This window comes from Esox lucius, chromosome 5, assembly GCF_011004845.1.
Source record: "Esox lucius isolate fEsoLuc1 chromosome 5, fEsoLuc1.pri, whole genome shotgun sequence".
In the NCBI taxonomy this organism is placed as follows: Eukaryota; Metazoa; Chordata; class Actinopteri; order Esociformes; family Esocidae; genus Esox; species Esox lucius.
Genome location: NC_047573.1, coordinates 8,649,296 through 8,677,099, shown reverse-complemented (window position 1 = coordinate 8,677,099; position 27,804 = coordinate 8,649,296). Strand labels below are relative to the sequence as shown.

The window sequence follows — 27,804 nt, the reverse complement described above, 5'->3', positions numbered from 1 at the left end:
GTGGATGCCATCATTCTCACAGTACTGTGAGATCTAAAGCACTCACACAGGACTGTGGTGGTGGGGGGGGGGGGGTTGCCATAGTTTTGTGCCTTGAAGTTTTGTGCCTTGAAATGCCTCCTGCAGTGTCAGAAACAGGCCCTGACCCAGCATCTTCTGAGGAGGTTGGATTCACGTACTGCCCTGCCTCTAAACTGTCAGTCATTTTAGATCATATCTGAGGATGCCTCTAACTATCTGTCAACATAGATCATCTCTGTGGGTGTGTGTGTGTGTGTGTGTGTGTGTGTGTGTGTGTGTGTTTTTTAGGTCTTACTAAACTCATGGGGACCAAATGTCCCAATGAGTATAGTAAAACCAGAAAACATTTGACTCATTGGGACCTTTTGCAGGTCCCCATGAGGCAAAAGTCAATTTCCGGCTCAGAGTTTAGATTTAGGGTCAAACTTACAATTTATTTTATAGTTAGAATTGGGGTTTCTTTAAGGTCCAGGCGTTTTTGGTTAAGTTTAGGGTTAAGGTTAGGCATTACATCTAGGTAAAATTTAGGCATACATGTTCATTTATTGAGGTTAAGGTTAGGGTTAGGTTTAGGGTTAGATTAGTGTTAGGTTAAGTTTAGGGGTTAAGATTATGGCAAGGGAGCATGCAATTTCTATTTTCTGGTCCCCATGAGGATAGCTGTACAAACGTGTGTGTATGTGTGCGTTTGTTCAAAACAATAGCTGAGTATAACGCCTTGACTGTTGTGTGTGTGACGCATCATTCAGCATTAACTTAATTTCAGTATGTAACAGAGGTCACTTAGCGACCACTAACAGTTATTTTCTCCTCTCTCATATTGCTCTCTCTTCCCCTTCTTATGTGGAACTTTGGCCATGTAGACTCTTTCTGCAACCTGGACATCCCTATCATCAACGTGGAACTGGATGGCATCTTCGACGAGCCCAAGATGATCCCCTATAGGAACTCAGTGGCGGTGGTCCAGTCAACCCCCAAGGCTGAGGAAGTGGAAGAGTCTGAAAGCACGATACTATGACATCACGAGTTTCCACCACTAGCCCTACTATTCCAAAACATCACCAGGACCCATTCTCTAACCTTTGACCCAAAGGGTCTCCCTCCAGAACTCGCCCCACCACCCACGTAGATCAAGTACTGGTCTCAGTAAATCAAAGTCCTCCTACAAAATATGAAACAAAAAGCACATCCACATTCTGACTGAGACTATGGGGGAGACACTTTTGATAGAGAATTGATGTGTTTTTTATGTTGCCTCAATTCCTTTGGTTTGTGATGCGTTCATTTGTAAATATATTTTTTTTTTTTTTTTTTTTTACAGATTGTGTTCCTATTTTTTTGCCTTATTTGGGTCATTTGCAATATTGCCTTTAACTTGATCTAAAAGACATGAAGACAAGCTGCTCATTAGAATGGTTTTCCTCTTGTGCAGCGGGAGGAGAGGGGACGAGGTATCTCCCATTTCCAGTCCCTGTCGTCTTGGTGATAGCATTCCTTATGAGGCCATCCTAAAATCGTATCTTGTACTCTGAGGTCAACCCTGTTTATCATCCTGACTGGAGGCCTATTTGTGACTTGGGTGATGCGTTTTGAAATGTGTATCCCACTGAGAATAGTGCAGTTAGCCAACAGCGTCCAGGTTTGGGGGTTTAGTATTCGAAAACAGTTGCCTTTCCTCGTCATGCTTCAGCAACCCCTTGTGGTAGTTTGGGTTCCTGTGAGCTTTATCGAGAATGAAGGCTGTAGATTGAATACCTTCCAGCGCGTGTGGATTCCAGTGTAAACATCCTGGTTGACCAAGCTGTGTGAAAAGAACCGGAATGGTAACTCATGTGCTTCGGAGGACACATATCTTCATATTGACTGTCCTGAATCTGCTGGGAGTTGCTGCGATGATGCTGGGCCTTGATCACAAATGTCACAGCCTGTCGTACTAGGAAAACTAAATGATACAGCAAGTCCAGTTTGGGCTAAATATAGGGAGATTTAAGATTGGATTTTACTGTTAGCTGGGTAATTAATGTTGGATATTATTGCAACATTCTTCACAACAACTGTTACACTGTACATCAACATGTAGTATTGATGTATATCAACATCAATACTAGAGATATTATATTAGTCGTTTGGTATTAGAATACAACCATTGGTGTACAGACATTCAATAAAACAGGATGTACTTGATTGTACGATGTCTTAATGGACTTGGAGCTCAGTGTAAGCAATCTGCTTGTCTGTTTAGAGGTAAAGGGATATAGAAATGGAACAAATTGAATAATTATAAACAGATTGGATCGCTGAATAGCATGAGTGGAATGTGCAGGATGGGACTTTGCTATCTCTGTGGCCTCTCTTACTAAGCCTCGATTACTTTAAGGAATATTTCTTCTGGAGCCAGGATACAGTACGTACTTCCAGGGATATTGTATTGCACAGAGAATGGGAATAGGCTGTCATTGAGATTATACACGGGTTGCCATTTCAGTAAACCCCTATAGTATATTTAGCGATGATTCTTCAATACAAGGAATTTGATGAATGTGAATTAGGTATTTATTATTGTGATGAGAGTATTTATATTTATGACTATGGCACAGAGGATTATGATAGAGATCACGAACACATAAGACCAATGGCCCATTCTGTTGAAGTAACACTGGAGTTCAATGATGAAGGCCCACGACCTCTAGAAATGTATGACCTCCTTTTTAGTTTTCTTCCATCCAAACAATCCATTCATCCCACTGATTATTGCCTGGAAGCCACAACAAAACGCAGCTCCTCCATGCTCTTACATTCAAGTGCTATACTGTAATTTCTCCATCACAACACTGTTGTTTATCCTGAAGCCACTGTATATTTGTGTATATAAAACAGAGGGAGAGGATGAAATATATATATATATATATATGTGAAGATTGAAAAATATTACTATGGATTTATAATATATATACATCTATATATATTGACATGTCAGTGTTGTTTCGGTCCGGACCACAATATTGCTAGATTCACACTAATCAAAAATGCAGTAAGCTTTGCACAGTTATCAACCGCAAGCTTTGTACAGTACAGTAGTTGCAATAGCACTGACATTGACTCAAGGTTACATCTATTTTGTAGTATTTGTTAGATTAGAATGTGAGAGTCATCCTGGAGCCTAAAAATACAGTATGTCTGACTGGAATGTTGTACACCTCAGTGTGCAGAAAGTCTCCTGTCATCCCCAGCCTGTGCAGTAGATCTGTGATTAGGGGTTTCATTTTGATTGTGAATTGGTAAAAAGAGGACCACTGGACCATCAATTGAAACAGTTGAGTCAACATAGTTTCCTAGTTATTCCTACCTTACAGTACAGAGTGAAATCCCCAGTGTAGAAGACCATTGTCTTCCTCTGTAAGCAATACAGTTCAACCCAATGCTGACAGTTCCAGAACAAACATGTAGAATTTTAAAACGATAAAACAAAGTGCAATTACAGTATGTATAACAGAGAAACGAAGAAACCTCAAAGATTAAGGGGGTCCAACTCCCTTAAAAATGATTTGATTTTTTATTGGTTCTTTTTTGTTTTTTTACAGTTTATATTGATGTTTTATGGCTTTGTCTTTTTGTTATCATTACTGTTAATTCTGCCCGTAGTGAGGCATAATGTTTAGAACTGCTAATCATGCCTTTAAGGAATTATGGATTTAAAAACAAAGGATTTAAAAACAATTAATTATATAGGCAAAATTTCATCTACATTTTTGAAAGCTGTTAAAATTTGGATGTGAATGGTTAATACTGTGTGTATTGGGACTTTTGTCTGTGGTGATCATGTGCTATTCTGTGGCTGTTCTGTAAAAGGGGTAGTCCTCTTTTTATGAAGTGGTGGTTTGTACATATTTAATGAAAACACAAAACATTATTAACAGCAGATATTGTGTCAACTGAGATTCTACAGACTATTTCCACTACTCTAGTTTTTCCAAGCATGCCTGTTGAGAGTTACTGTAAGAGAAGGCCTTGTTTAAATTGGTGGAATGTACTAGTGATTTTGGACGGTTCACCTCAGGTGGTATTGAGGGGGATGTCTGTGTGTTGTGGATGTAGTTTTAAAAGGGTGGACAGGTGTGTGTGAAGTAACGTGAACAGGCTTTGGGGTTATGACTTGTCATTATCCTGTGTGTAAAAAATCAGAAGCATGCTTTTTCCTCATGCTTGTGTCATCTTTGTTCTTATTTACCTGTGTTTGTCATATTTATTTTTTATATGTGAAAAGAAAAAGGCCTTGCAATGCAGGTAGAATTATTCAGTTTCGTCCCATGTTCCGTTTATCAGGCCACATTCTTTTCCTGTTTTGCATTTTTGTTACAACTACAACTGTCACTCAGCAGTCAAATACCTACACATCAATACGTATGGCTTAATTGCTGCCAAATGTAAAACTCTAAGAAACTAGCAAAATTATGTTTTTGCCTAAGAGGAGTAAAGACAGAAGGACATGGTATGGATGAGTGGTAGCATATGGTTTTATTTTTCTGTAAGCATTGATTTTATTAACTGAGGATAGCCTTACATCTGCATACATCAACTCAAGAGTCACTCAGATTAGCATATCCTGCTGCTTAATATATGGCAAAACGATGATTTGCCTGTTTTTGCTGGCCAATCAGCCAATGCTGAAACAATGTAGAAACACACCTGGTTTGCCTGGATTAAACATTCGTAAGTTATGACACTGTGGTGCATGGATCTCTTGTTTGGTTAGCAAGTATGTCTTCATTAACCCTTTTGCATAGTTTATGCTCGCGTAATAAACTCACACAATGGGCCGAAAGTAAAAGGGAAGGATGACTCAGAGACATAGCTCCAGGACATAAATAGGCCCTTGAGTGTGTCAGGAGACATGCTCTCACCCAGTCACAGCAGAAGTCTTACTGTGGACATGTTCTGTGAGATCAGAAACAGTCCTCATCAGAATGTCGAAACCATTAAAAAATGTTTTTCTTTTATGATTTGGGTGTGTGTGTTTTGTCATCACCAATCAGTTCCCTGTGTATTTTAAAGCTACAAGCATCCAAAATGTCTAATCACACACCTGTATGACCTAACGGGTAGGTGGGTATTGGACAGCATTCAGGTGGACTTTAACACATGAAACTGTAACAGGTACCAACAGAGAGAGATTACAAGAGCATTTCTTTCCTGCATAACGCTGTTGCATCCAATAATGTATCTGGTTATGCTCTATCCATTTGAGGAGCAAAGGAATGCCAGTTCTCAATAACACATACGAATATCAAGGCAGGAAGCCAGTAAACATATTAAGCATTAGCAGACGCAAAAGTCAAGCTGTATCACATCAAAAGTCCGAATTCACATCCCAGATGATCAGGTGGAGGCAAGGGACGCCCTGTTAAAACAACATCAGTGTGAGCCATCCTGACAGTGTCCCACTGAAACCAATCCAAGGGACAAGAACATGAGGAAATGACAAGGAACACAGTGAGTAATAATGAAAATGCACAGCAGGACCTCTGAGGTCCAGAGAAATATGCTGTGCCGGGATCCTTATTCCAAAGAGATATAATACCATGTCATGCAGGTCAAATGAGATGAAACATGCATTTTTGGTTTGTGGCCCGGAACAACACGCATTTGTTTGATGTGACATGTTGACAGATTCCGTACCTTGACCTTTAGCTAAACATTAAACTGTGGTTGGTTGACTGCTTCCAAACACGTGACCTTTAAAAAAATAAAACACAAACATAAAGCATGTGGCAACTTTATGGTAATGTGACGTCGATTTTCATCGGCAATTTATTCAAATAACTTACATTTGCATGTTAAATTGACTGAATACAGATGTCTCACCGGTGTCCATGGGGATGTGGAGAGGAGTGAGGTAAGCCTGTAGATACTCCTGGGGGCTCAGCAGATCTCTGGACAGCAGCTTGACCAGGAGGTCCTGAGGAACAATCATCTCTGGCATCACATCCAGCCGTGAGCCCAGTGGCGTCTTCACACCCTGTAACCGTAGCAAAATGACGGTAACGCTATGCCAAATTTCTCCACAAATACAGTCTGTCTGGTGAGTATTTAACTTTCAGAGGGATCTCTTCTGCAATGAACACAAGAAGTCCGTCCCTGTATTTAGACCACCAGCACCGATGCGTTTCACAACCCACCTTAATGGTGGGTTTGAGGAGGTGACTGCCCAGTTTGAGCACCATTGACAGGGCAGTGCGGACCAGGGTCTCGGTGTCCTCCTCCTCATCATCGCCGGGCGCGTCTCTGCCCAGCGCCACACCCACCCTGGCCTCCATGTTCAGCAGCTCGTAGCTCCACTGCTGGAACAGCCTGCTGGGAAGGTCATGTGACATCACCAGGATCTTGGACACCTCGATGCGGGCACTGCAGGGCGATGACAGGGACCAGGAGAACATTGAGACGACACATCAAGCAATGCCTACGCGTCTCGGAGACACGTGCTTGACCTTACCAGAATATGTAAAACCACGACACATTGATTTTAATGAGGCACACTACCCATGTGGACCTTCCTGCATATCTCTCAGATCCTGCAGCACACCTGCAAGTACCTCGCTGGATGACTACAGGAGAAACAGAGATGGTGAATGAAGACATACCGCAAATAAACGTAAGGACGTAAATGTTGCAATGTACTCGACTGAGTAGAGTGCCTGGCTGCAGCACCGACAGACCTGTCAACAGGATTGCTGTATGTTACAGATTCAGTTCATAAGCTTTTCTGATTGATCTAGATTACCTCCATGACGTGAAGCATGCAGGTTGGGTACAGCAAAAGCAGGCCTGTGACAGCATCACCTTGGTATTTCCTCTGCAAGCGCTGGTTCAGCTCCTCGTAGTGAGCTGTGCATCCCAAGGAAAAGGAAGATGAGGTCACCTTCCTGACCCCGAGTTCTATGATAGCTACCTCGTTATTGGAAACACCTAGAGTTCCATGAATTAGCTTTATTGCAGCAATTATATTCTGTTTTCTAGCTTGGAGTGGATTCCATTTGACCTACCCGCTCACTGGCAGACCCAGGCTGTGACAGGCATAGAATGGTTTACAGTAGCATAGCAGCCATCCAGAGGTAGAGTGACTGTTGAACCCTTTTTTTGTAGAGGACGCCAGTCCCAACATCAGAGACTTGTGAACGCATTATAAAGTGTTATGAACCTTGCTTTTGATTTGACCAGTCAGCTACCAATAAAGCCAGTCTTCAGGAGAACATGCAGTCAGTACACAAGGAGGTCCCTGATCAGTAATGGACAGATACCTCCTAACCTGTCATAGAATGTAAACACTTTGTTCTAATAGCTCTTAAAATGTGTTCTACGGTATTGTTTGGCTGACCTCCAATGTCTCTCCTGTCTTCGAGTTGCTGGGGGAGGCTGGCAACAACTACCAACCGGTGTAACAGGAACTTCTGGAGAGACAATGGAGAAGGGTATTAAGGTATCTGATGAGAATGGGTGTTTAAAACAGGCGTACAAACACAAAGTCTCTCTAGCTCTGTATAAGGTGCATTCGGCTGGGATAGTAATAGGAAAAAGCTGTTGGTGTTGGGTTGTGTGTGTTCTTTTTTCGCAACTGAATAAATTACAAAACCCAAATATTGAAAACAAACCACGGATGTTTCTACCTACACATCAAAAACCATCAAAGAATAGGTCATGTCATTCATTATTTAGAAATCTAACCTGAGAGATTATGATAATTTCCCCCTGGGGATCAATAATGTTTTTATCTCTCTATCTATCTATCTATCTATCTAGCAATCTATCTATCATTTGCCTGACAACACAGAAATCTTCCCCTGCACCACTGATTCCTGCATATTTGCATCTTAGACTTCGTCAACAGATGTGAACATGAGGGGGTTGTACAACACTGAATTGAAATAACTCAAAACTAATCAGAGCGTTTAAACCAATTATATATTTTTTAAATGTTCCTATGCATGTGTGTTTGGCTAGAGGAAGGCGTTTGGGTAGCCAGGCAATATGATCATTCAGTTTGCGTTATAATGGACTTGTAAATGGCCTGCTGGCATACATGGATAACCCATACACAGGATATGTTCCCATGCTCTTCACACAATATAAGCTGTTGAAATCTTATACATAACCTTCTGTATAAATTACTGAACTTGACTACTGAATGCAGTTTTTAAAGCCCTCACTGACAATTAACCACACAAACCATCTCCTCCTGTGGATTCAAAAGTCTTCTTTGCTCCATACGGCAGTGAAACAAGCTAGTCCCAACATCTTCCTTCCGTTTGTCTAGACGTAGCTGGCTGGATACCTCCATCTATTGTCTCTCTCTCTGTCTCTCTGCGCCCCTGTCTCTCAGCAAAGTACTGACTGGTTCAACAGCAACAGGAGAAACTAGCTCTCCCCTTGTGTTTATCACCCGCATGGTATATCCAGGAGACCTACAGTTCCCCCTGGTGCAAAAAAAAGCCAAGCCTTCTGCACTCAACCGCTTTATGCAGGACTGCCAACAGAAACTTAGATAAAAGGAGGGAATGTTGATAGGTGGTCGGATGTGGTGGTAGGAAAGTCCTCCTCAGAAAAGCATGCCTACACATGACTACAGTCACTGTGCTAACCCCTACATCTGTATTATTCATCTACTGACCATGCTGGGGTGCCTTGTTGATTGGTTAGATTGCCAGTTAGAGAGGATCAATCTCTATGACAACGAAAAACATTTATCTTGTAGCACCAGGTCTCATTTGAATATGAAAGCAACTTGGGTTTGAGGGCCACATAACCAGGCCACAACTTCACAGTGGAAGTTTCACAACAGGCTTGTTAATGGGCAATAAACGGCTTATTTCAGTATTTGAATAAACGGCCCTATTCCATGTTGGTCTGGAAATGGAATTGGTTGCATGCAAAGATAGCACACTTTTAATATCACACACGCATTCAGTTCACAACTCAGTCTCCAGGCTTATGGATCACAACGGCGGTGTAATTCTTTTTCCAGGACTGCAGCACGTACTGAGCGCCAGCACAAACCTTTCGAACGGTCCTCTGGGACTCCTCCAGCTTAGTAAACAGCGACATTCTGTCTTCAAATGCCGAGTTCCAGACCGTAAAGGGCACATTATCAACTTCGTGCGATCTTGAAGCCATGATTGACAACGCTTGTTTCGACGTGTTACTAAGCAACGAGCTGGGCTGGAGAAAAATATCAGGGAAAGAGGCAGGACATTCACCTGCGCGCAAAAATTGACGCTATTTAAACTACATTTGAGTATATGGTAAATTTGATTAGGCTACTTCTACTAGAGTTCGGCATATTTTGTAACAATACCAGACAGCTCTATTTTACACTTTGTAAATAACAAAATGTTTTCCAACCAAATAATAATACCTATAGACCGAGTATTTACTTTTACATTTTGTTCATTTACTATCCAGAGCAATTTAGAGTCCGCGTACTCAACTAAAATGAATAAACAACTGCTGTACATATCACGGTCAACTAATCAAACAAACAAAAACATTACCTTTACCAATATTGCTGTTGAAGTCCAACGGGTGTTCCTTGCAAACGTATTAACATGACTATAATGTTAATTACGAGGTTTAACTTAATATATTTAACAACTGTAATACATTCGTATAACAATCGTGTAATTGGACAATATTGAAAACTTGAAAGGCACCTATTGACCACCAGATGCTGCTAAAACAAACCCACCCCTGGGCTCTGCTCTCGTGACTGCGATGTACAAATGGTGCGTTTAAAACTGGGAACTAACAAAAAACGACCTTTACTTGGAAACGTACGTACTAGTTTGGAGCTCTAGGATAATTCCCGAGTGGAACTCTGATGTAGATGACCGTTCTAAACTATTTTCAGTCATATTTCGAAACTATTTCCAGGCTGAATTTGTTTTTCCAGTCCAATTTGCCGATGACAATGATTTTGTAGTTCTGAATTCCGAGTGGTTTTGAACGCACCAGAAGGCTGCGCGTGAGTCCCATGCCAGCCTAGGAGCCGCGGCATCAACAGTTTCCTCCGAATCATCCAGAGGATGACTATACGATATATAGAAAATCGTCAGGGCTGAGTGACACCGAGTGGAAATGTTCAGGTACGTCTAAATGTGTAAGTATCTATCAAATTGTGTAGAATTTTGTTACAATGTATTGTTGTGCTTATTATCGGAAAGAAATGTAATTCCTTTTAATTGATGGGAATAGCTACTAACTGTCGTTAGCTAGCTAGCTAGCTAGCCAAGCAAGCGACAGCGACACCCCTGTGGTTAGCAACTTGAGCCGAGGCAACACATGTTTGACAGCTGACAGTTTGGTTTAGACCAGTTCGTTATTTTGTCTTAAAAGACAGCAACATAAAAAAAACGAAGACATTACGTCCTATAGAAAATATCAAATAACGTAGCTAGCTAAACAGTCTTTTTCACACAGTGTCAGTGGCCTTGTAAGTGGGTTTGTCTTGTCACTCTCAAACACAGTGGTTTTCTTGGCTGTATAGATTTTCCTGACGTTAGGATCCCTCAGATGACGCAAGATTGAGATCATCATCATGATGTACGATAGGTACATTTTAAATAGAAAAAAGGCATAATTCAATCGGAAATGGAAAAAAATGATAGTGTTCTACATCAAAGCAGGCCACCTTGATGCCAGAGCAGAGGTTAATCTATCAGCAGTATTTATTCCCAATGTTTTCTATTAGAAGGCCGCTAGACCTAGGCCTAAATGTAATGCAAATTCAAGCATTGTCCGTTTATCTATTATTATTTACTCTATTTTATCTTTCATGCTCTTTTCTCAAGTGTGACACCTGATTGGTTGACCACCTGTCATAAACAGGGCCAAATAAGACAACAGAAGTGTTACTAGTCTTGTTTCTTTCACATGACTTCGCCATTTACTTTGTTTTCATGTTTAAATCTCATGAAGGAAAATGCCAAACTCTGTCATCGGGATCGGGTCTATTATTTCGGATACTCTCTCAACCTTCTTTTCAAGATAATGTGAAAAACACATGTAGTTTAAACCCCTTGCATCAATTGTAAACGTCAGCTCACTGGCTAGTGCACACGAACATCCTCTCTAATGCTGAGAGGCACCTCATTCTTGTACAGACTATTTGCATTCAATTTATTGCAGAAATGAGAGTAAGAATTCTAGAATGTGTTAATTTAACCTGTGGCAGTACAGCACGTGTTCTTGGATCCTAGCCACATATCTCTGTGGGAGACAAAATCCATAAATGATGAGATTCATTGTCTTCTTTACATTTGTCTAACTTGACTTCCACTTGGGGGTGATTGGCCTGGAGTATTTCATCCCATAAGTAGATGCTTTGTAGAGTCCCATTAAGACGTTGGCCAAGATATAGGTGCTATTTCAGGTCCCGTCTCTCCATGGTCTTGGCTCGCGGCTGGTTTCATATGCAGCACCTCACCTCCATTCTTCCGTCTCTTACTATGTAGTCACTTTGATGAATGAGAACTCACCATACTTTTGCCTCCAAGGAAAGGAGAATGTCTTACTTTATAATGCCACCTATTTTACTTGCATCATTGCCATCCACTGAATTTACTCCATAGTGTAGTACCATAGCCTTGAATACGCTCCGTCTGACTTGCTGAGTTTTCTCCGTGGTCCTGGTGAACATTTTGCTAGTTATAAAGGACATGGAAATGCCCCCTTGTTTTTTTTCTTGGGTATCCCATGTGTCATCAGTTTATAGAGCACGTCGCTTTTAATGCCAAGGTTGTAGGTTCCATTCCCACGAGGGACCATTACAAAAAATAAGGATAGGGAGTCACAGGCTCTTTCATTATCAAGCCCAGTTTCCAACTAAATAATAGATTTGCAGCGTTCTGTGTCCTGACGGGATGTGATACAACGAGCCAGGAGTTCATGGCTGTCTCGTGATGGTCTAGATCAGAGCCGAATAATTCTTGCAGGCTAGGGAGTTCAACACTAACTGAGTGGGGGAAGTTCAAGAGCCAGGCAGCCTGCAGAAAAGCAGTTCTGTGGCGTTGGGTCACAGTGTATAGGCCTACTAATTGATTACTAGACATGTTAAAAGTGCTGAGTCAATGATCATTCCAGTGTGTTTTGTATCTCAATACAAAGAGACGGCCGGAGAGAGGAGAATGAGATTCCACATTAAAACACACTATAGCACTTAGTTACAAAGCTTGATAGAATGTTGTGATGTCATTTATTGGAGTGGACAGGACTCTGCACAGGATGCTCAAGCTTTTAGTCTTTTTGGAAACATTTCTGTTTGTTTCATGTTTTCCCCGGTGGTTGTATTTGATGCACTGACTGACATAAAACCATTTTTAAGGGGAGTTGACACTCTCAAAATGTATTTTATTGTTCCAGTAAATTGACAGTGGAATTGTAGGCAGACATGTGGAGTGAAGGCACAAAGGTGATGGCTGGAGACGGGTATTGAACCCTGGTCTCCGGTAGCTAGCTGTACATGTACATGGTGGTGTTACCACTGGACCTCAGCTCCACATGACACTAATCTTTTATGTCCTACACTGAAGTCCAAAATATTTTACTGTAACTTCTGCAGCCCAAATGCTGCTCATGTTATTGTTGTTGTTACCATGCAGAATAATGACACATGACTGTTTGTGTTATTTCTTCAGATCTATGTGTGTACCATGGACACAGATATGATTCCAAAATTCTCCTCAAAAGACGAGGAGATTGACTTCTGGAAGGCACTTTCACTCAAGTACAAGAAAAAGTAAGTTGTGCACAAATCCTGTGTTTTTGTTATGTTCATGCTATCTCTGATCAGGTTGAAGTTGTAGGCTGGAACTCAAAGGTGTGACAGTCAGATGTTGGAATCCTGTTGTTTTACTGTGTGCGAGGGACCTGACTAAGACCAGTTACTGTACTTTAAAATCATGAAGACTACTGAAAGGAAATTCCCCAACCAGACATATTACAAGTACCTGAAATAACTCTGTTCTCATTTTAAATAACAGAGATGATTGGCAGATCCGCTTTCGCTTTTGAAAGTCGTTTATGTGGCACTCTGTGTACATTTACTTCAGTACTCCTTTGTGCTTTGAATAGGACATATCTGGTTTCACATGGCAAGAGAAAAGCGCTTTTATTTCTCTCCAGCCTACACTGAATGGGATTGCTGTGACAGCAGAATTAGATGTGTGTTATCCTTTCTTACTGGTGGGCGAAAGACGTGCCAGAACCGTGTCACACTGCACAGGCCTGGTGCTGTCTCGTACAAAAGACAGCTGATAAGATCACAGTGGACAACAGACACACCCGTCGCTATGGGAAACGAGATATAACATTTAAGTTCCCTTTGTTTCCCTTTGGATGCCCTTGGTTGGAAGACCCCCCCCTCCACACACAAACACATATTAGCAGAAAGTATGTTTGGCAATGAAGTGCTGAAGCTGCTCTGGTTACTTGACAGCTTGTGGTTATCCGATAGGTACATCTGCCTCACCGGCAAAACAGGCAGTTCAAAGGTCACGAGGGGGTCTGCTGCTGCTGGTTTGGAGTAAAGCACCGGTGGAAGAAGGTGTTTCAAAATGTTTCAAGGTTGAAGAGCCCACTTGGCTGTTCCTTTCAGAACACTACAGCCCCCTGTGTAGTCATACAGGACAGTCCGGAGCAGGACTGGGAGTGCTGTTTGATGGCTTTTCCCTTTCACCCCTGTCCCTCCGGTCACATGCATACAGCGTGGCAGGCCCAGCGGTCCCCTGACACAGACATTTTCAGAGCAGCTGTTGTGTATATATCCATGGCCGTGGCCGACGGCAGACACTTATTTACATAACCCCCACCCCCACCTTGAAACACTTGTCTTCTGCCTTGGCCACAAGCCCACAGTTCACAACCTAATCTTCCGGTTATTTATATCACATCTATTGGTGCTCTGGGAAGCAGACAGTCTGTTGCCAGACAGAGAGGCGATGGGAGGGTGGGGTGAGGGGTAAGAGCATGTGTTGTTATGAAACAACAAGGAGAAGTCAGAGGATTCTTCTGATTAGCTGGATGAGGAGTTCATGTCAATGTAACAGAGTAAATGGTTGCAAGTGTAACAGTACACATCCTGTTTGGGCTGTCTATAATGCTACACGTTTAATGCTGTCAAGACATTAGTAAATGTCTGGTACCTTATGTCTGGTACTGTATGTCGTTAAGTATGTTCATGACCTTTTTGGGTGAACCAAGGAGATAATGTGTCAAGCATGGTAGTTTATGCTTTGCTGGTTGCTGATACTGTCCACCAAATAGGATAAGCGTTGACCTTGAAGATACCATTCATACTGGCTCCCAACCTCTCCAATTTAGACAGGATGGGTAAGAGCTGATGTACAATTTCTGTTGGGCCTTGAGTATAATGAAAACTAAAATAATTGTATCCTTCATTGTCAAATTAGATAAAGAAAACACAGACGAGTGATTTCGGTTTTCAACCTTTAGACACACGCTTTGGTACTTAAATACAAAGTAAAAACCAATGAATTACCAATGGACTGTAAAATACAGTGTACTTTACAACATTGTGGTACTGACTGTGTCCTCTACTGTGGCGCTGTCTGGACTTTCAGTTGCCAGGAGGCCAAAGAGGAGCTGCTGGACTTCCAGGAGGGAAGCAGAGAGCTAGAGGCAGAGCTGGAGACCCAGCTGGGCCAGGCTGAGAACCGCGTGAGGGACCTGCACTCGGAGAACAACCGTCTTAAGAACGAGGTGGACTCACTCAAGGTACGCTGGAGGATGCAGATTCACTAAAAAGGCTCAATCAAAAAATATGTAGAAAGGGGGAGGGGGGGGCAGACAGACATGTTGTTCTTGGAATGTGACCTTTCAAAAAAAAAATATTCAAGGCTGTTTGTATTGAAAAGGTATAATGCTTCACTTTTCAGAGCTGATGGAAAAACAGTGAAAGAAAAGTGAAAAATAAAATTTTAAATGATCGGCTTCATCTCATTTATCGCAAAAGCTGATTCCATTTGTAAGATTTTGTTAAAACAGCCTAGTTAAATTCATGTGTGATGTAAATGGAAATCTCATTCATATCAGTTAGGCAGACAAGTGCTCTGATTATGGAGAAACCCCACCTGTGCTTCACAGCCCCTCTTAAATCCAGCTGTGGTTAATTTGCATGAGCTCATCACTCTCATACAATATGTCATACGCCAGCAGGGGTGAGTCGAAGAACATTACTTCCCGCCCCATAATTAGCCCTGGCATGGGTGGGCCGTTCTGTGTCTGTCCCTGTACTCCAACCGTAGAGTAGACGGCCCCTAAATCCTCGATGAGGGTGATGATGGGATTTCGCTGGTTTGCCTCAGAGTTCAATAACTGCCTGTGCTGACACGGACTCAAAAATGTTGTCACGTTGATTCAATTTGTTTGTTCACTCGTCCCCTCAAGCTAAATCAAGGGCATCTTTTGTACTTTGGACTGTCAATTAAAATGGCAATCAAAATTGCATCCGGTCTAGATAGGAATTCCCCCCTGAGGAACAGTAGCTAGGCCAAGTGCTTAGGGGCTGTCTACTTTATGAATGTCCAGCCCATGTTCACATTACAAATCCAGCCGTGCAAGTCGCTGAGTAACCCCAGTGGGGAAGGTGAGCTGTTAGCACTGTCTTCTGCTCTCCTTTCTGTGTATTTTCTTTTTTTTATAGAGGAATACTTGAAAAAAAAAAAAAAATTTTTAACTTTGTCTATAAAAAATATTTATTTGTAATTTTTTTAAATTCTGACACCAGAGTGAAGGAATTTCTGAAACGTCATTGTTTAAACACCTTGTTATGAGATTCTGTCTTCTTGGTGTAGGGTAGCGTGTACGTGTTGAAGTAGTCAGTGTAGTATGCAGACAAAGCTCATGTAAGGCAGCATTTCAGGACAAAGTTTGTGGTTAATTGGTTCGGATGTGACACATCCAGAAGATGTAGGTCAGGCAGAGCTGATGTTGTCTGCAGAGATGAGCAGCAGAGAGCTGGAGCAAGAGGAGATTTGGGTCACATCATCATCCCCAAGTCTGACAACGTCGGAGCGCAACAGCTCTGAAAAATAGATGACCGAATGTAGGTTAGTTTGGTGTGTGCAACTGCTGAGTGTTAGGGAAGTATTTTACCAAGTGAAACACCCCCTCGAATGCTATGGATGTGCAAGCTGAACCCAGAAGTGTCTGGTGTTTGCACTGGCTGGCGAAACAAACTCCAACCTCAAACCTCCAACCATACTGGACGCAGAGACGTAAAGGTTTTAACCACAAGTTCAGCTGACTCCAGGGACGTAGATGAGTGTCTTACTGCCAAAAATCCTAAACTATGCCTTTAATGGGTGCCCCCCTCGCAGGAGAAACTGGAGAAGCAGTATGCCCAGAGCTACAAGCAGATCAGCATGCTGGAGGACGACCTGGGTCAGACCCGGAGGATCAAGGAGCAGCTCCACAAATACGTGCGAGAGCTGGAGCAGTCCAACGACGACCTGGAGAGAGCCAAGAGGTCTGCAAAACGAGCTACAGGGGTTATGTTCATTTTAGGGAAGGGCAATTTACAACCCAATATCAACCAGAAGTGCTGATCTAAATGTAGTTAACCTCACACCATCATTTAGAACACAAACCCTTAATTTAATATCCTGATATTTTCACATATCCCGGACATTCACTTGCCGCTGAACATTAACCGAAACAACATTCACAGTAAGAAATGGTTCGGTGTGTTCAGAGGTAATTAAATATCCCTGCCTCCTACCTCCCCTGCAGGGCCACGATCGTGTCCCTGGAGGACTTTGAGCAGCGTCTGAACCAGGCCATAGAGAGGAACGCCTTCCTGGAGAGCGAGCTGGATGAGAAGGAGTCCCTCCTGGTCTCGGTGCAGAGATTAAAGGACGAGGCCAGAGGTGCCTATCGATCCACTTTCTCTCAAACCCAAGCCTAAATCAGCCTCATTAAAATCAGCCCCTTTTCACCGGCCCAGTGATATCCGTGTGAAATGAATAAAACCACTCTTCTCACAGCTTTAGCGTAGCTTACAGCCGTTAATGATTGTCGGGCTTATCACAGCTTTAGCCCCTTAACACTGACTTAAATATTCCGCCTGTACGTCTGCCTGTCTTTTAGACCTGCGGCAGGAGCTCGCCGTCCGAGAGCGTAATGTCGACGTGACGAGAATGTCGGCGCCCACCACGCCCACGCAAGGAGACAGCGAGAAGATGGATTTCTCTGTCCAGGCCTCACTGTCTCTTCCTGCCACCCCACTTGCCAAAAACCTGGACAATGCCTTTGCCAACCCCACCGGTAGGCTTTTGCTCTTGCCTTATCGCTTCTACGTGACCCCTAAACTGCTTTATATATGCACCATTCATTGTCAGTACAGTAGATATGCCATTCGGTGTTTGCATTGTTTATGTCACCCGTGTTTATTTATTTGCATTGTTTCCTGTTTGTTTCCCCCATCCCAGAGTTGTCCAACGGCCTTGGCAACTCACTGACCCCCTCTGCCAGAATATCAGCCCTCAACATTGTCAGTGACTTGCTCCGGAAAGTAGGGGTGAGATACGTTCCCTGGTCACTGTATGTCTTGGTAGACAGAACGTCTGGTGACATGCAGCCATCTCTTAACAATGACAGGCTTCTGCCTGCATTCTGTCTGTCCCAGGCTCTGGAGTCTAAGCTTGCGGCCTGCAGGAACTTTGCCAAGGACCAGAAAGCCAGGAAGTCTTATGCCATTGCCGAGAATGGGAACGTGGTCAACGGCAACGCAGCCAAGTTCTCCCATTCACTCCACACAACGTCGTCGTACTACGACAAAACGTAAGGCCAGGCTGGACTTCACCCTCAGTGACTTCCTCACTCAAACACACACACACACTTTTACGTACGAGGTGTATAATTGATGAGGGTGTATGGAGCTTGACAAGGGCTCTCACATCTTTGTGTTTCTCCCCAGCAGGAGAGAGAGAGTAATATTCCCTGCATTAATTCTGGGTAATGATCTTCCTCCGCTGATGATGAGTGTGGGGCAATTATTCAGTCAGTCTGTTCCCTGCATGCTGTTTGATTAACAAGCCTTCCTCCTTTCCCTTGTAGTTCTGGGGTAGACTCTCTGAGGCTAGATAGAACTGCTCTGCGGGGTCTAGAACATTTCCCTGCTCCTTTCTTAACACCAGGCTGATCATTAATGTGACTCTCTCTTTGCCAGCACGGGTTGGTGGCAACACAAAGCCAACTACACAACTGAACTCTTACTTGCTGTAACCTAAGAATCTTGTTGGACAGGTTCTGTGTCCTAACAGAAATGACCGTTAACTTGAACCACGCCAGCGTACATGTTGCCCGTCCATTTGGTTCGGTCATCCTATTTGGGGCGTGAGTGATCCTCAGGTTTGTGGTGTGTGCATGCTGCGCTGTGGAGGGGTTGGTTGTGTGTGCCGTGACTGGATTTCAATACTCATTGTCCACAAGGCACTACAGTATTTCAGGTTGACTCGGGAGTGCGCCATCTGAAGTAACCTGTCACTGTTCTAATGTAGTCGGTGCCCTCCTCCTGTTTTCCCTCCTCGGCGTTGTCTTTTGAAGGTACGAACCCCCGCTGGATGTCCGGTGGTGGTGGTGGTGGTGGTGGCGGTGTGGCTGTGTGGGTTTGCTGTGGGGTCGTCTTGTGGTTTTCGGCAGTGTAACTGTCGATGTGAGATTGTTCGGAAGCGTGCCGCCGAGCAGGACGTGGTGACGAGGACGTCGTTTGGGTTTAACTGCTGGAGGGGTGTAAATATAGAACAAAACCGGGTACACTGTCACCGCCCTGCCGCACGGTTCAGAAGAGGCAGTCAAGTGGATCAGGAAGAAAAGGGATCTAGACGGAAGAGTTGGAAGTGGAACATACTGATAGAACAGGGCAGATTAGACTTGACTTTGGTCCTGGAGGCTAAAACCAACATCCGGCTACAATTTCCCAGACGTAAGGAAGAAGACTTGAAATGCAATATTTTTTTGTTAGTAGCTTTTGCCACATTTGCGATAGAACTCCCCCCATTGGGTTTTGCAAGTGTGAACACTGTTTTGTCGGGGCTATCTTCTGTGTAGTGTACACACTGCTCGGTTATCCCAGAACTGACGACCATAATCCTGCGTGGTACGTCTGGAACATGCCGGTGTAAATTCAAACACTATGGAAATTATTATGGAAACCTGTTTAGTTTAAAGTCTGTTTAGTTTTGTGATTCTCTCTCATATTGTAAACAAGCCCTAGCTCTTAAAAGACAAGGGGATCATGTGCATGGTTTCACATTTAGTTGACGTGTGACCTTGAAGCCTGCGATCTTCCACTCGCATTAAAATATAAACCATTTTGTTTCTTCAAAGGGTATATTTGTAGTGATTTCCAGCAGATCTCTTGATATGAATTGTCATGTTTGGCAGCGTGTATCCAAGTCCTGTAGAGTCGTGTGTCTGTGACCACGTGTGAAAGCAACAGGCCCAACCGCTAGTATTAAAGACAGTGTGAGAGATGACACGCTGTGCCCCCGGTCGCTGGTTCAACCCTGCACGGGATCCGTCGACCACTGGAAAGCACAGCAGCCTTTGGGATGGTATTTGACTGTGGCTACTTTTGAATGCTCCCTTTGTCTGGTGGAATAGTGGAGATGCAGCCACCATGGTCCTGCTTTAAATGAACATTTATCTGGCCACAGATAAACCTACAGTTTGTTTCATGACACATCCGCCAGCCCTCTTGCCATGGTCAGAATGAATTTGCATTCGTCTAACTCATTTAAAATGCCATTAAATACTTAAATATAAGGATTTACACTCGCCAGCCTCTTCATTAGGAGCACATAACTCGTGTCTAGCAGGTCCCCCTTTTTCTTCCATCTGATTCATGTCAGCGTGAACGAGTCGTCAGCAAGGTGTTTTCGCCCACTGGTCACACGCACCCTGACGATTTCTGTTTAACACACCGTCCTCTGTAAATTCTCGAGATTGGTAGCGCGTAGAAATCCTAGCCGGTCAGCCGTTTCTGAGATGCTGGAACCACCACATCTGGCGCCAACAATTACACCACGATCAAAGCCGCTGAGATTACACACCTTCCCCATTCTGAAGTTTGGTCAAACAACTAACCTTGCCTGCGTGGTTCATGTATTGGGTTTCAGCTGCATGATTCACTGTTTGGCTATTTGCTTTAACAAGCAGGTGTACCTAAATAAAGTGGCCACTGGGTGTATATCTCCTATTCTACTAAACCTGGTGTACCACCTCGTCATATAAATGAATCAAAGTTAATTTGATAAGGAGCAACGCCGCCAAACCCCCAGTAGATCAGACCAACTAACCTGTGTTCTGCTCGTGTGTACAGCAGGGCGATGAACAGCCTGGACAGCGGCGCCCTGAAAGCCATCACATCCCCACCCGCCTCCCCGGGCCTTCTGCCCCTCATTGTGTGACGGCGCCGGACGGCACACCCGACGAACCCCACCGTTCACCCCCCGGCAACACACTCCTCTCTCCCTCGTGCCGACATAAATGGCCATGTTTTAAAGCCGAAAGCATGGTGTTGACTTAAAACAAGTCAGAGAGAGGGATGGAAGGAACGTTAAAATAGCTAGCACCATTGAACACTTCTGACATTATTGTAATACTGGCCCCTGTTTGCAGTCAGTGCTTTTTCACAGGCTGTCTCTGTAATTCTGAATATTTAGTGCTTACTGTACTTGTGTCTCACTGTCTCAAGTCTATTTCACACACACACACACACACACACACACACACATACACGTATATAGATCACTCCACACAATCACCCAAATTGAAGGTACACCCAGTGAGAAGCTTTACATCCACAATCCTCCTTGCAATAATCTCCTCACAACTTTAGTCTAAAACAAAATACACATCGTACTTCTACAAATTTGACACAGCTCATCAGCATGTGGAATAATATGTTGTAACAGGTGAGGAAATATACCACATTAACCAGAGTCTACAGAAGAAGCCAGACGTGTGGATTACTGTGCCACTGTAATCTAACAGCTTTAGATCCGGCTATGAGAAGACTCCCCTCCCAACCCCCCACCCATGATGTGGAATCTAGGGATGATTGGTTGGCAGCCGGCATACATTTATGTAAATGTGTTTAATAGCCCGGCACAATCCTTCACCATTTACCAGCTCGTAACAAGCTGGCGGTTAATAACAGGGGTTTAGGTCTCCCGTGTCAGCTCTAGGCCTTTCGGTCCTTGAATGTTACCTTCAGAAGCAATCTGAAGTTAGCTCTTTTTATTTGTGTTTTACAATTATTTGTTTCGAAAACGTTCAAAAGGGATGGTGAAATTCGTCCCTGTGGGCTACCTGTTATTGGCTCAGTTGAACTGTATGACAACGTGCACAGTATTGGTCATATTGATCATTATTTATAGATGTCCATTTGAGGGCTGGTGCGTTGCCATGGTGTTTTAGACAGACCACATTTGCCAGTACAGCATTTTTTTTTAATTTGTCTTCATTTTTAGTGTTGAATTTCCACAAGTGTCTAACTGTGTTTTATTTTGTCTGAATATCATAACCCTGGGTTGGCAACCTAAGGTAAAGGGCATTCATTTTGTGCATATATTTTCACATTCTTTCATCGGTTTAGTTCAAGTGCAATATTGCCTGTTGGTTTATCTGTTACATTGTACATAGTTTTGTTTTATTTAAATGTAATTCAGATTCATTGTATAGCATGATGTGTTCAAATAAAAAAATTACATTACATGCCTGTTAAAGTAATATTTCATAATGTAGAATCCATGATCTTACAATCTTGAGAAAATAAAAATATTTAAAGCCAATCTATTTTTATTTTTAAACTGAAAGTAATTCACAGTGCATTACGAGCAGTTAAAGTGTGTAAAACAAGTTAACACAGATTGTATATTAGACACTTTTCTAGTCCAGTTTTGAGGACAGCTCTGCCTCAAGGGCAGAAATGAATGCAATTAAATTCAGAGTAATCCAGTTAACTGACATTCAGTAGTGGTTAGGTTTTAATGGAGGTAATGCTTGTGAAATACAACAGATGGATTCAAACCCCACCCTTTTAAGGCAACCTATTTACGCTCTCTGCACAGGTCTAAAATGTTGGATTTAGAGACTATTTGAGGGCGCTTCCTCCAATGGGTTGTAAAAAGGGAGAAAAGACATACTCATTCAAAACAGCAACCTTGGCCTGTTCAGTTAAAAGCTACAATCTGCATAAATAAAATATCCATTAAACATGAAGTCAACACTGCTTCATGGAGGCTAACAGTTGCACGTGTAAAGTGATGGAAAATATTATGACAACTCCAAATGGTTTTTAGATTAGGGTGCCATTTCATTATTTGTATTCGTACAGGTGAATATCACAAGAATGGCCATGACGTCTTTTATTCATTTTGTCAGTGGAATGCACCAATAACAGACATGGATTTCAGATTAAATTGGTTAATCCTTGGCATTGTTTGAGGACTTGTTATAGAATGGGCACTGCTAGTGAAGACATTACGCTATATGTTTATGTTGTCAACTGGGAGGGACTTCCATCTTCACTGGCTAATCCCTCCAAATGATTCAGATGGTTGTGTGATCACCACTTTAATCAAGACAGGTTGGTTAATATATTGTACTGAAAGTGAGTACTTCAACTTGGAAATTCCCTTAATGATCCTGTCAGGGATGGAACAGATGTTATAATGGCTCAGATACAGAGATAAGACCTCTCTCCATCATTATGGTTGAAATATACTGGCAGCGTAAAATTATTTTAAAAAGCCTCCAGCCAAGGAAGTCCTTCCAACCAACTTTCATTGTCCACATACTTTGGCTAAATTATCCACATTTTTCATCAGTCATACATAGCTTTTAAGACCACACAATATGGCAAGACAACAAAAACCTTTGAAGTACTTAAATGGTATTCAATGACAAAATGATGTTCATACACTAAAATGTCCTCTCATGGTGGGTACAGCCAACAGTAGGATATTCTGATAGTAAAGCAAAACAATTTAAATCCTGTGACTACACAGTATAGGGTTATTCACAGTTGTATCTGATTATTATCATGTGACAAAAATAATTTGATATTGTGCTCTTATCAAACCATAAGCGTTACCCACTACATACTTTCTTTAGTTCTTTTTTGGACAAGAAAACATTTTCATGGACCTTTAACTGAACAGATAATTTGATGAAATATAAAAAATAAAACCATCACATCAACAATGCTATCTGGACATTCTCTGCATTCCCGCCATTTTATTCCTCACAGATTTTTATACTACAAGATGTATAGTACAACTCTCAGTGCTCCATCAAATGGATGTTGTTTGTTATCGTGACTTCTGCTCAGCTAGTTCCTCCATCTGCCTCTTTCTCATCTCCAGCACCTCTGTCAGCCTGGCGTTATTCTTAGCGCGCTCCTGAGCACGGATCTCTTCTAGGTCTTCAAAAAATCTGTGCCTGTAGAAAGTATACATTGTTACTATTACCTCCCACACACTGGCAGTATACCATCAAGTAATGTACAGGGGTTCAAAGACAGGTTTACCTACCGACAGTATATTAATGAGCAGACAGTTGTGTAAATTGTGAGTTAGTGATTAAACTTATACGACTGAATTCATAAGTTATTGATGAATGAAGCAATATGGTACAGTATGCGGGATGTGGTATATGGCCAATGTACCACTGCTAAAAAGCAGTTATTGAGTAGATTAAAACACATCTCCGAGTTCCTGGGCAGTATAGCAGCATAGAAATTTCACGAGGGCCATGGCCAAAATGAAACAGATTCCAGAATCTATAAACATTTTGAAGGAGGAGTAGATGTAATTTGAAGGATTGTAGTGGATGTGGAAAAAACATATCAGTTATAATAAGTTATTATTCAAAATATAAAATATAAAAAATTAATAGTGTATATGTAATGTCATGCATGTTTTTATCTTATCAACAAGTTGTTTATTTGTTGATAAAAGCTCAAAATCCTCTTATGACACTCAAAGTGCCCTAGCATGTGGCCTTTGTGCCCTAAACATTTTTGTGATACCGAAGACGAAATTACATTGCCCCTAAAATGACGAAATTCCAAGCCTGGTGCTTAGCCTTGGTATATTGTCAATATATTGACAATATACCAAACGCTATTCCATTCTTAAAGTGATGTCATATTCATGGTATATATATATACCATGGCTTTCAGCCAATCAACATTCCGTGTTGAAACCATGCGATTGTAAGGCACAGAATTTCCCTGGAAATTGATGATCCATGGGAACGTGGCTTCAAAGAGAGACTTGTTTACAAAAGGCAGGCACTGATATGAACTGCAACTCTTATCAAAATGTGGGGTAGAGGTTAATGAGAAATGTAATGTGTAATTTACTTTGACGAGACAGTAAGTATGAATATTAGAGGATCACCTGTTAAAAAAGGCAGTGGCCAGTCCAACGATTAATGTTCCAAATAAAATTGGTTTTGTAAGGCGCTTTACGGCAGACAGTTTATGTTGCTTCATGGCAGATAAGAGTCACGACTTGACTTGAATTATAAACAGTTCTCCGTCAAAATCGTATTCCGGGGATATTTGGCAAAAACAAATATGGGCAAAAACTGCACGATGACCTCCCCAAGCATGCAGAACTGATGCAGAAGCTGAGCAGAACGTACAACGACTTCCGCTATTCCCGCCCACTTCATTACGAAACTCACCGGGTGAAAGTTGAATGCATTTGTTTTGGAACTAGCCTGTCAGCTGTCTAATCCACTCTAAGCAAAAGGCACGTAATTACAAGTTGGATTAAGGAGAAGTATTCTCTTTTTACATGTCATAGTGATTGCCTGTAAAGGAAATTATTTGTCCCGCATCCCAAAGACTATATAAATCAAAGGGGCGTTTCGGCTGAAACAAACGTTTAATTACTTTACTGTCTCTGACATGTATTTCATCTTGTAATTATCGAACTAAATAAGCCATTTAAATTACAAAAATGCACGCATAAACAAGCGTTACGCATTTAACATAAAGTTAAAACAGCAGTAAATACCTGTCTCATACTTGTCCAGAAATAATTCAAGTGGAACCCAATACATTAAGGGCCTTGTTCTGATGGGAAACGGATTGTGGAGGGACCAATGCATTCCAAACATCCGCTCTTTTACGGCAATATGTAAATAAATTATTGGTTTATATTACATCAACGCGCAATACTATAAATATATTTATTTGATCGTTTATTCATAGTAACAATGACCAAGTAAACCCATGATGTCTGAAAAGAGTTCTGCAACAGGATCTGATCGATTTAAATACCTGCAGATGCTTGTCACTGAGTTTCAGGACACGGACAGTGATGGTACGTTTCTAACTACAGTACTTTAATGCAGGAGATTAGGCTAGTAGTTGTTAAAGTGGTGCTAATGAGTGAAACCCCAAAGGCTAAAACGTCCCGTTTTTTGTAGTACGTATTCCAATTGTGTACCACACATTTCGCGTATCATTATATGACCTGTCGAAAAATAACAAGTCAAAAGAACGTGTGTTTTTGGTGTCCGTACGATCCTCTAAAGCAGGGGTATTGAACTGTTACTATACAAGATCCAGATCTTGCTTGTTTGCTGTTCTACCTCATTAATTGCACTGACCTGGTGTCTCTGGTCTCAGTACCTAATTAGAGGGTTGCAATGAAAAAACAGATCAGAAGTGGCCTCGAGGTTCAGAGTGGTGTATTGGGGCTCTAAAGCGTCTGTAATAAAATGAATAGAAGTTGTAACATATTTTTGGTGATAGCTAATGGCACAACGTTTCATGTAACCTACTGTATGAATAGCTACAGTATCAGATCTTCTATTATCTATTGCTAACATATTGTTATCATATTGGTCACTTGTAGAAGCCAAAGAACAAGTTTTGGCCAACCTGGCCAACTTTGCCTACGATCCAAAGAACTTGGAGGACCTAAGGACCCTTCAGGTGATTGAACTCTTCCTGGACATGCTCACAGAGGAGAATGAGAATTTTGTGGAGTTTGGAATAGGTGTGTATCGCACAAGTAACATTAATTGTATTATACCTGACAGAGAATAGTGTTGAAATGTTACATATCTAGTACAGATATTTGATAGGAGATACTCACGCCAACACTGATTTATTTCTATGTATTCCCAGGGGGCCTGTGTAATCTGAGTATGGATCGGGAGTGCCGTGACCAAATCCTACAAAGTGAAGCCATTCCTTTGGTAACCGGTTGCCTGTCTAGCCGGCGGGAGGAGACTGTGCTTTCTGCCATCACTACGCTCATGAACCTCACCACTCCTGCCTCTTCTGCCCAAACCACTGATGCCGCAGTGCTACAGTGCATGTTGCGCTTCTCCATTTCCCAGAGCCCACGCCTGCACAACCTGGCAACAGTGTTCCTTCAGGAGTGCTGCACTGAGGAACGGGTGGCCCAAGCAGAAGCACAGATGCTGGGCCACCATCCCACGGCGCTTGGGATCCCCCTGCCCAAAGACTAGGCTAAATCAGAGAGAAAAACAACAGCTAGCTAGATCTCACTTCTGTTCCACTAGATTGCTGGATGTTATGCTCTCTAAGAGAGATGTACTATCACTTACGTATGGATAATGACTCAGAAGGAGATTGTTTCACAATAACCTTTAGAACCTGGAGACAAAAGAAACAATTTCAATTCCGTTTTGGAGACCCTGCTTTGCTTATTTTCATGAAAGCCTTTGAATTCAACAGGCTATGTTACTCTTGGCTATTGACAATCTGGATTTATGGCTGATTTAGAGAGAACCTGAGAACCCCATATCTTTTGATATGGGGTCTGGCTCAGCATCGCAGTGGTTGAAATCACGTTTGTGCTGGTCCATGCTAGCAGGATTATTGAAGGTGTTTATGGAGGACTTAACTTTGGGAACAGGCAATCCAACAAAAGCTCATCTAAATCTCCAGCATTTGTGTGTGAATACTTGTGAATCCTTGCTTTGCTTGTCATTTGGTCCCAGTATCAAGTCTCTGCATTCAGTTAACACATTTTAAGTTATCTATTTCTTTGTCACATTGTGGTCCATCACCTCTGACAAACACCTGCAAATGGAATAAGGTCCATATGATTTTCTGATTAAGTGTGCAGTGTTATTAGGAGCCTGGTCATTGTTGATGGTGTTTATACAGTTAACTTTGGTAAAAGTGTGCATAAGAAAGCTGTTCAAAATAATGAAACATATTTCTAGTGCGATTTGCTATGCTGATCAATTGGTCACTATAAAGCAATAAAAAAAAGCCTCTCAGTGATTTTTTTTTTTTTTTTATCAGACTATTTTCAATTTTAAGTATTTAGACTAACCCCCAGCAGAACTCAGAAGCACAACAAGCAACACATGATCCTTTTGGCCCTGTTTCAGGGTCTCCCATCCAGAGATGGCGTAGACTTCGCTCAGGCTCAGGTGCAGAGCATATGTATCAGAGGAAAAGAGGAAATACTTACCAGCTGTGTCTGCGTGCTTCTATGTATGCGTGCTTCAGAGGCGTTTTAAAGTCTTAACAGATATTACCTGCAACTGAGGTCAAGGGGATAGCTAAACACTTCTTTCGTCCATTATCAACAGACAAACCGACACCGGCTTTTAATTATGCAACATGTTTTAATTGACAAGGCGGTGGGGTTCCCAAGGCTTTCACATGATCAGGTTTGGCCCCAGAAATAACCCAAAACAGCTCAGTGT

The 27,804-nt window shown here is 42.2% G+C and overlaps 4 protein-coding genes and 1 long non-coding RNA gene across 30 annotated transcripts in view; 3 read left to right on the top strand and 2 right to left on the bottom strand.

The window, feature by feature from the left end:
* LOC105007075 (rho GTPase-activating protein 44) overlaps positions 1–5,018 on the top strand; it is a 58,141-nt gene extending 53,123 nt beyond the window's left edge. For 8 of the 9 annotated variants that reach the window (XM_010865868.5, XM_020046831.3, XM_020046830.3 and 5 more), the window contains one exon: positions 885–5,018. In XM_010865868.5, the coding sequence (XP_010864170.1) occupies positions 885–1,039 (155 nt within the window). In that variant the 3' untranslated portion in view covers positions 1,040–5,018. The remainder of the gene's footprint in view (positions 1–884) is intronic. The other variant, XM_013133935.4, reaches the window with a different exon arrangement.
* Positions 5,019–5,109: 91 nt separating this feature from the next.
* tex47 (testis expressed 47) lies at positions 5,110–9,730 on the bottom strand. Of its 6 annotated transcripts, none has more exons than XM_020046834.3 (9): positions 9,564–9,730; positions 9,070–9,269; positions 7,394–7,466; positions 6,800–6,903; positions 6,559–6,623; positions 6,198–6,423; positions 5,847–6,037; positions 5,698–5,754; positions 5,110–5,462 (listed from the first exon to the last, which is right to left on the bottom strand). In XM_020046834.3, the coding sequence occupies exons 2-8, from the start codon at positions 9,184–9,186 to the stop codon at positions 5,706–5,708; spliced, it is 825 nt and encodes a 274-aa protein (XP_019902393.1). In that variant the 5' UTR covers positions 9,187–9,269; positions 9,564–9,730; the 3' UTR covers positions 5,110–5,462; positions 5,698–5,705. The 6 variants fall into 6 exon arrangements, with proteins under 6 accessions (XP_019902393.1, XP_019902392.1, XP_019902394.1 ...); XM_020046833.3 differs by having other exon boundaries at positions 9,070–9,231; XM_020046835.3 differs by having other exon boundaries at positions 5,110–5,419; positions 9,070–9,231.
* A 177-nt stretch (positions 9,731–9,907) lies between these two features.
* On the top strand, positions 9,908–21,805 carry ndel1a (nudE neurodevelopment protein 1-like 1a). Of its 13 annotated transcripts, none has more exons than XM_020046588.2 (11): positions 9,909–10,168; positions 12,705–12,805; positions 14,649–14,802; positions 16,407–16,555; positions 16,819–16,955; positions 17,176–17,352; positions 17,517–17,605; positions 17,714–17,868; positions 18,005–18,042; positions 18,588–18,633; positions 20,411–20,496. In XM_020046588.2, the coding sequence occupies exons 2-10, from the start codon at positions 12,720–12,722 to the stop codon at positions 18,629–18,631; spliced, it is 1,029 nt and encodes a 342-aa protein (XP_019902147.1). In that variant the 5' UTR covers positions 9,909–10,168; positions 12,705–12,719; the 3' UTR covers positions 18,632–18,633; positions 20,411–20,496. The 13 variants fall into 13 exon arrangements, with proteins under 13 accessions (XP_019902144.2, XP_010864069.2, XP_019902147.1 ...); XM_020046589.2 differs by having other exon boundaries at positions 9,912–10,168; positions 18,008–18,042; XM_020046585.2 differs by lacking the exon at positions 18,588–18,633 and having other exon boundaries at positions 9,908–10,154; positions 18,005–18,071; positions 20,414–21,805.
* A 640-nt stretch (positions 21,806–22,445) lies between these two features.
* Positions 22,446–24,840, bottom strand: LOC109615808. The gene is made up of 2 exons (XR_002196808.2): positions 24,498–24,840; positions 22,446–23,535 (listed from the first exon to the last, which is right to left on the bottom strand). It is a non-coding gene; the product is annotated as an uncharacterized LOC109615808 (long non-coding RNA).
* A 332-nt stretch (positions 24,841–25,172) lies between these two features.
* armc7 (armadillo repeat containing 7) lies at positions 25,173–27,745 on the top strand. The gene is made up of 3 exons (XM_010865757.4): positions 25,173–25,430; positions 25,968–26,111; positions 26,243–27,745. The coding sequence occupies exons 1-3, from the start codon at positions 25,340–25,342 to the stop codon at positions 26,587–26,589; spliced, it is 582 nt and encodes a 193-aa protein (XP_010864059.2). The 5' UTR covers positions 25,173–25,339; the 3' UTR covers positions 26,590–27,745.
* Positions 27,746–27,804: the final 59 nt, after the last annotated feature.

Coding starts and splice junctions, on each gene's coding strand:
- armc7 (XM_010865757.4), top strand. CDS start 25,340: ATGATGTCTGAAAAGAGTTCTGCAACAGGATCTGATCGATTTAAATAC. Junction 25,431..25,967: donor TCAGGACACGGACAGTGATG/GTACGTTTCTAA, acceptor GGTCACTTGTAG/AAGCCAAAGAACAAGTTTTG. Junction 26,112..26,242: donor TTTTGTGGAGTTTGGAATAG/GTGTGTATCGCA, acceptor ATGTATTCCCAG/GGGGCCTGTGTAATCTGAGT.
- ndel1a (XM_020046585.2), top strand. CDS start 12,720: ATGGACACAGATATGATTCCAAAATTCTCCTCAAAAGACGAGGAGATT. Junction 16,556..16,818: donor GACCTGGAGAGAGCCAAGAG/GTCTGCAAAACG, acceptor CCTCCCCTGCAG/GGCCACGATCGTGTCCCTGG. Junction 17,606..17,713: donor ACTTGCTCCGGAAAGTAGGG/GTGAGATACGTT, acceptor TGTCTGTCCCAG/GCTCTGGAGTCTAAGCTTGC.
- tex47 (XM_020046834.3), bottom strand. CDS start 9,186: ATGGCTTCAAGATCGCACGAAGTTGATAATGTGCCCTTTACGGTCTGG. Junction 6,624..6,799: donor GCATGCTTCACGTCATGGAG/GTAATCTAGATC, acceptor TTTCTCCTGTAG/TCATCCAGCGAGGTACTTGC. Junction 6,424..6,558: donor ATGCAGGAAGGTCCACATGG/GTAGTGTGCCTC, acceptor ATCGCCCTGCAG/TGCCCGCATCGAGGTGTCCA.